Source organism: Cyphomyrmex costatus, unplaced genomic scaffold, assembly GCF_001594065.2.
Source record: "Cyphomyrmex costatus isolate MS0001 unplaced genomic scaffold, Ccosl1.0 scaffold474, whole genome shotgun sequence".
Classification (NCBI taxonomy): Eukaryota; Metazoa; Arthropoda; class Insecta; order Hymenoptera; family Formicidae; genus Cyphomyrmex; species Cyphomyrmex costatus.
The window spans coordinates 1,835,276-1,842,724 of record NW_017279009.1 but is presented as its reverse complement, the minus strand read 5'-3'; the positions used below and the strand labels follow the sequence as shown (position 1 = coordinate 1,842,724).

The 7,449-nt window shown below is 40.4% G+C and overlaps 1 protein-coding gene across 1 annotated transcript; it reads left to right on the top strand.

Moving 5' to 3' along the window:
• The first annotated feature begins 728 nt into the window (after positions 1-728).
• On the top strand, positions 729-3,076 carry LOC108778033 (leucine-rich repeat-containing protein 24). Its single transcript, XM_018545092.1, has 3 exons — positions 729-1,663; positions 1,758-2,692; positions 2,852-3,076. Exons 1-3 carry the CDS (start codon positions 729-731, stop codon positions 3,064-3,066), a joined length of 2,085 nt encoding a protein of 694 aa, XP_018400594.1. The 3' UTR covers positions 3,067-3,076.
• The last annotated feature ends 4,373 nt before the right edge of the window (positions 3,077-7,449 follow it).

Below are 7,449 nucleotides of genomic sequence, written 5' to 3'. Positions count from 1 at the left end.
CCCCCTCCTCTCCTCTCTCTACGCTGAAAACCCCCGGGGATCACCTTACTGAGGATTCGGCAGTTTCCATACCACGATGGTGGCTGTTTTTCCACGAGACTTTCTTGAAAGAAGCTCTGATCCAGCTGAAGACTCCTAATAGTTCTTTCGTTCGCGGAAAAACTTCCGGGAGAGCAAAATCTCGTAATCGATTGTCGTCGGTACATGAAGTTGATAAAAATTTTACACGCAAAAATGGCTTTCTTGAAATAACTTATATTTACGAGCGCTTTTAAGCTCTAACCATTCGAATCTATCGGTGAGTTAATTTTTAATTTAATAAAATTATTTATTCAGTCTCGTAATCATTCTTCTACGAAGCATTTTGGATCCGAGCTCGTATATTTAGGTATAACTATTTGTTACATTTAAAGTGCCTTGTAATTTATCAGCTTATTTAACTTATTGTTGCAGAGATCCACATCTCGATATTTCGCGAGCTGATGACCTCGCAAGCAGTCGTGCACTCACCTCTGCATCGATTCACTCGAAGCATCTCAGTCTCCCTTCAGCAACGGTGAAGGGCCAGCATACATGGTGGTGGTGGGTCAGCGAAAAATGCGATAGGAACGGAGGGATACGATCACGAGAGGACGAGGAAGAAAACGGGAGGGTTTGTTGCCCGATGAGAGAACACCATGTGCTTGATCGTACTGGTCTGGCGTTGGAGGGCTGCCCTCTTCAGCACAATGTTGCTGCTATTGTCCTGGGGAACAAACGCGGCGGAGGACTGTCCAAGCATGTGTGCGTGCAAGTGGAAAGGCGGGAAGGAATGGGTTGAGTGTGCGAACCGTGATCTCAAAGGATTACCGCAAGGTGCTCGAGAAGAGACGCAGGTGCTCGACCTGTCAGGCAATCATCTGATCAACCTACCAGCGGAATGCTTTCGCGCCCTTGGTTTGATCAACCTTCAGCGTCTCTATCTGGGCAAGTCCCAAATCAATCATATTGCCTCTGAGGCGTTCGTCGGTTTGGTTGGCTTAGTAGAGCTCGATCTATCTGAGAACAAGATCGAACAGGTGCCTACAGATACGTTCGCATCCTATCCAAGTTTAATGAGGCTTATATTGAATGGGAATCCAATTAGGGAAATTCGCCAAAATGCATTTCTGCGTTTGGTGCATCTTACTAATTTGGAGATCAGTAAGTGCGCGATAGAGATTATCGAGCAGAACGCTTTTGAGGGCCTCCAGTCGCTGGAGTGGCTTCGACTGGACGGCAATCGACTCACCTACGTGCCAGATCATACTTTGCCGCTGGGGGGAAATCTCAGAGGATTGACTCTTCACAACAATCCGTGGCAGTGTGACTGTAGACTGAGAACAATGCAGGCCTGGTTGAAGGAATCAGCTCCAGCCGCACCGCAAGAGTCCGAACCCGTCTGCGATTCTCCAGCGAGACTACATGACAAACAAATCAAGAGTCTCAAGATCAACGAATTAGCCTGTCTACCGCGTATCGATCTTCAAGATCATTTAGAGATTTCCGAGGGCGGGAATGTCACTTTAAGATGCGATGTTCATGCAGTTCCGACTGCTAAGGTCACTTGGTGGTTCAATGGAGAACCATGTGAGCTGCAACATGAAAACAATTCCATGGCTAGCAGTATTTCTACATTTCCAAGGTAAGCGAACTTTTCAACTTCTATTATAGAGCTGTAACAAAACTTTATCCATGTTTCTCTTGTTTCGAAACGTGTTTCTCTGCATCTATTTTAGGTATATCTATCGACAACGAGGCGGGACCAACATGAGCAGCACGCTGTTCCTTTACTCGGTCGAGTCACTCGACGAGGGCACCTACAGCTGTATCGCAGAAAACGGTGCTGGTTCTGCAGTGGCAAATCTTTCTCTTCGCGTACTCTTTCGTGAGAAACCCACCGTGGAACCACCCTCCGACGATTCCAGTTCCGGTTATTTAGCCGCAATTGTTGCTGGAGCATTGGTAGGCACTCTTTTGGCACTGAGCTGTTTGGTAGGTAGCGTGATATACTGTGCGAAGAAGCGGCGTCACGATCGGAAGCGCAATTCGAAGACGTTGGTGACGCAGAGCAAGTCGGTGCTGCCAATCACGAAGGATACTACTAGCAGTTCCTGTCGGAAAGGTAACGGTAGCCTGATAGGTGGTCTTGAACATCAGCAGATGGTTTCGTATACCGAACGTGAGATTAACCGTGCGGCTACTTTGGAACGTCGGGAACACACCAGGAACAATCATTTAGATCGGGATGCGTATTCAGTAACGAGTCCAGTTGCCAAATATTTAACCGAACCTGATCTAATTAATGAGGTACCCGAGAACACTGAGGTTGGCTATGGTCAATTGTACGGACGACATCATCCGCGTGCCGGCGGTGTTGACCGGCAGATCTTGGAGTACGACTCGGGCTATCCACTGCAACCCGATCTGCGACCGCCGCCGGTGCTACCGCAGATGAGTTACTTGGATCAGGATGGTTATCCACTCAATTTTGGCCTGCCCAAGATTACCTTTAGTACTGCTAGTACTCTGCCCAGACTCCGACAACGTATGTCGGAGCCAGGCTCAGCAGCTGCGCCGGCGGCTAGATATTCACGCGAGGCGGAATTCCTCGCAAGATCACCGGGATATGATCCCATTTTACCGCGAACCGACGCTAGGTACACCGCCGAGGGTTATCCTTATCCGGTGCATCAACATCAACATCAACATCAGCATCAGCATCAACCGCAACAACAACAGCAACAATCACAATCGCAGACAATACCGTCACCGCTACCAATTCAACCGGTCGAGCAACCGATTCAACAGCAACTGCCCATTCAGTCGCCAGTATCACCTGTCGCTGTTTTTCCAGATGTACCTTTTATACCATCACCTCCTGCTGCTTATAGAGGCGAAACCACTCCGTTATCTCCACGGTCCCTTCTCGGCAAAACTGCTCGCGAGGCCGCGGCTGCTGCTGCCGCGAGAGCGGAGGAGATGCAACCTCCGAATCATCCGGAAAGTCCTGATGAAGGTTACGTAGGGGACGCTATGGATGTCTGAGGAATCCGATCCCGACAAGAGTTTGATTGTCGGATTTGAGAAGTGCGGAAAATGCATCCTGGATCTGAATAAAATTTCTAAATCGCGAATGAAATTAATGTATCATTAGCTTTTTTGAGTTCATCCTTATTTTTTATTTCCTGAGTTCTATCTTGAAGAAAAAGGATAAGATTGATTGATTTTTTGCGGAAAATATCATGATTACAATTTTTTGATGGAAGTGATCATTTTTATATCATACAAACTTTCTTCAAAGTATATCACCTCTACTATGTAATTATTATTTATTACTCAATTTCTACTAAAAAAAAAAGGTTTTATACATATATATCTTAGGACAATAATTTAATTTTAAGGATATTTATACGTTGCATAAATATTTTAAATATCTTTAGATTAGTGTTTATTCGTTTCGAGTATAAAAAAATTATTGGAGAATAGAAATGTTCATCATTTTTGTGTGTACATTTTCATGTGTTTCTGACGAAATTACCAATCAAGAGGCAAAATCTGTCCTCATTTCTTTGCTCAACATATTGATCCAGCAAACAGAATAACGACATTTATATTTGCATCAAAGTTTGCGAATAGTTTTTATAATATTCTTCCACGCGTCAAACATAAAGAGCGAACAACGAGATATCAAGAAGGAAATCTGTCCTCGTCATGCTAAGAGATTAATTCGCGGAGAATAACAGGGTCCAGGATGTGATTGGCGGAACAGGGCCACCCGAGACGGCATGAACAAAGGACTCGTCCTGGCGATGGAGACGTAATAGATTAATCAGAAGGCATGTCTCGAATGTCGCTGTGGTGCGCAGTCCTTGTCAGAGTCGGGAAGGATGGTGGAGATGTTCGCTAGAATGCGGTGATTCTTGCATTCGCGTATTCGAAGGAAATCGACTCCGAAAAATTTACGCGGATCGCGTTTAAATGCGGAGAGTGCTTTTTCGGACACCAAGATGGCGACCGGATTTATTTAAACGGCGTGTCGCGCTTGTGAAATACGACGACGTCTTTTGGACGCGATCCAAGGAGAAACGTCGTTCGGTCGCGTTGAAAAGGAACCAAGATGGCGTGACTGATCCTTAAAGTGATAGATAAATGTTTGGTGGACTCGATCGAGTGAAACGCGCCTCATGGATCCCGAAGGCGCGCTTTCAGCATCGCGAACAAGAACGTGATTGGTGCTCAAAACGACTCCTCCGATGGAATCCACTATGAAAATGTGAAATTAATTAAATTTAATTGTTCATGTTGATCCCGTGACTGACAAAGTCCGCTATAAACTGCAAAACGAACGATATGGATGTAAAATAACGATAAAAGGAGACTGTCCTTTTTAATTATAAATACGATGGATATTTGTGAGAACTTTTATATATTATTTGCTGTGTGTCTCTTGTAACATAATTTTAAAAAAATTGTGTTGCAGAATTATTATTATTATTATATAAAAAATATATAATTTACTGCTGTTTTTTTAACGTGTTATAATTGATACAATCTGATCGCTTCGATATATATTTTTAATGGCTCTTGGATTACTCCGATATTGTTTACACAGCATTATATCCGACACATGATACGTAATACAGGATGCTCGTGACTCGGAAATCTGCTCAAGCCATTTTTGCACTCTCCCAAATAACACTTTGTTTTTATACTTTTTGAATAAACGTTTTTATTTTATTGAGGTCTCTCTCGATCCTGACGTTTTAAGGTGGAGATGCAACTGTAGCGATTCTGCTGTAGTGATAATAATGTTAACTTGGTGTTTAAGACTGGCGAATTGTGCGAGATTAGGAGCGCCATGATGGCACTCGACCTGATGTACAGAGACCGTTCAACGTACAGGATGTTCTGAAAACGGTGTATACCAGAATCGGATTGTGGAGCGAGGAATTACAGAAAAGTAAATTTTTACTTCAAAAAGAATTTAATTTTGAAAAAATTTTTACGCAAAAATTACGTTAAGAAAATCGAGGATTTTAAGAAACTTGATAATTATAAAGTTCCATATGAATTTTATTCGTTGAAATGTTAAAAATTATGATTTATTTAAATAGTTCTCAATTTCATAGTCAGATTACTTAGTTTACTAAAAAAAAGTTTGCAAGTTAATTCCAGCTCTTTGGAATGGTATACGTCTCTTCTAGGACGCCCCGTATATCTTCATATATACATATACGTATATATAAATATACATATATACAAACACACAACACGGATAGATATATACATATTAGATGGCGCGAATACTAAAAAACACTAAACGATAAAAAATCAGTGAAAGTAGTTAATTTTTTAAAGGTGTCTTTGCGAGATTGCGATTCGAGCTGGCTTCACCCTCTTAAATCATCGATCGATCTACAATCGATAGATATATTGTACAATGGGACGAAAATCATGCAATTGGTATTGTTTCTAGAGCTATATGTAATATTTGTCCAAGTTTGTGAACTTTAATCATTCAGAAAACGCTGATGTGTTGATGACGAATTATCATAACTGCAAGGTGGCGCCGGATGTGACAGAAGAATGCGCCCCGAGAAAGCGTCGAGTCCTGGAAGGTCCTTTCATCGTCAGAAGTACCCGGCGACGAGGAAACTGGTTTCCTTTCCGTTGCCGTAATCACGACGCGATTCACGGATGAACAGTGTTTGCTTTCCAGTCTGGCGACTCGCAAGGATATAGAATCCTGCCTGTGTCCTTTAAGCTTCGCCGTCGAGGTAACTCGAAATTTGTCTTTGCCTTCGAGTTTCGTATATAACAATATTTCATCTTGTTCCGAGGCAAGTAATTTATTTACATTTTGAGAAATTTCAGGCCAAACGAGAATGTTTGAGACAAGAAACGAAGAGAAATTCTTACTACGTCAGGAAATTAAAAAATTGTTTACTTTAGTCAATTAAAATTTAACGTTTCGGATTATGTTAAAATTTAACAAACATTTTTACAAGTAAATTAATAAAACAGATAATTTACGCAACATTGAAATTAAAATTTTTTTTTGTTCAAAGTAGAAGGGCAATTATAGAATTTGAAACACAAATAACCGAAATGCATTTAAATTTGATTGTACGTTTTCAGAGTCACCGACTTTCGAAATACAAGTTATATCGAGTTGTGAACGTAATTTTACGCACTGACGAAATTCTGCAAAAGGAGTTCTATATTTGTTGTTTCATTTAATTAGAACTTTTTAAACGAGCTTGCCAACGAGAATAACTTCAACCCGCGCGGTCAATTTTGTGAATTTTGATTAATTTATCGTGAATAGGCAGACTATTAGGCCGTGTTTTCGTAAAAACGTAGCAAAAATGTGTCATTTAGAATTTTTACAAACGTTTAATCAATTTTGAATCTGTTAAAAATAAATCTTTTTTTTGTTATTTTTTTTAATATTTTCATAATTATATCTTAAACTTAGGAAAAGAAGGAGAGATACGAAATGTTGCTTAGTTATTTAAATATTGCATTTTAAACGTTGAAAAGTATTCGGAAATTTAATAATTAGAAAACTCATACTTTTTCATGTAATCGCCATTTCCTTAAAGAACTTCTTTAAACGACCTCGCTTGCGGTTAAATAAATAACGTCGTTAAATCGAGTTAAATTACACGAGGAAATGCAATGTACTTCCTAGAGAAGAATCTTTTAAAAATAATCACTTCAGTTTTTACATTAGAAAAAAACTAGAAATGGATGATTTTATACCCTTTAAAGAGAACTGATTTTTTTGAAATTGTATTTTTCATTCGTAAAAATTTTTCATAGACCTCTCTAGGTGCTTCATGCATATTTATTTGCATCGATCAAAATCTGGTGAAAGGAAAATAAAAATCCAACACACATTCGAAACAATTCCTTTTTCGCGAAAAAATCTAAACTAGGGGAAGTTTGATTTTTTTTTTACTTTCTACTTCAACGCCACGCTTTTAGAAATGTGTTTTTTTTTCTCGTAGATAAAAATTTATCATCGCAATCTGTCGCTTCCTTCCTTCTCCGTGTGTATTTATTTTCGTCAAATTGACGAGCGAGCGGTTAAACGCGGGAACAAGAAAAACACTAGCAAAGTTTAACGATCTTGCTCGCAGGCGATATTGCATTCGCTGGTTTGCGGCTCGTCTGAGTCAAATGCATTCCTGTTTTTCCATCGATCCCTTTTTCCTTCTTATTTATTCCTTTTCGCTTGCGCGCACTAATTATAACCGTGGTCGCGAACTTGCTCGGTAACGATCTTGCTTTTTTTTTTTGTAGAAACGCGTCGGAAAGCTTTTCCGGATTTTCCTCGAGAATCCACAGAGACATGAGATACGTTTTTCGAAATGTATTTCATAAGAGAAAATTATACAAACGGAGTTATCTTTTCGTACAGAC

Bases quoted from the DNA above. Each gene is read 5' to 3' on its own strand.
- LOC108778033 (XM_018545092.1), top strand. From the start codon at position 729: ATGTTGCTGCTATTGTCCTGGGGAACAAACGCGGCGGAGGACTGTCCA. The intron at 1,664-1,757 runs GTAAGCGAACTT...CATCTATTTTAG, and splicing joins AGTATTTCTACATTTCCAAG to GTATATCTATCGACAACGAG. The intron at 2,693-2,851 runs GTTATCCTTATC...TTCAGTCGCCAG, and splicing joins CGCTAGGTACACCGCCGAGG to TATCACCTGTCGCTGTTTTT.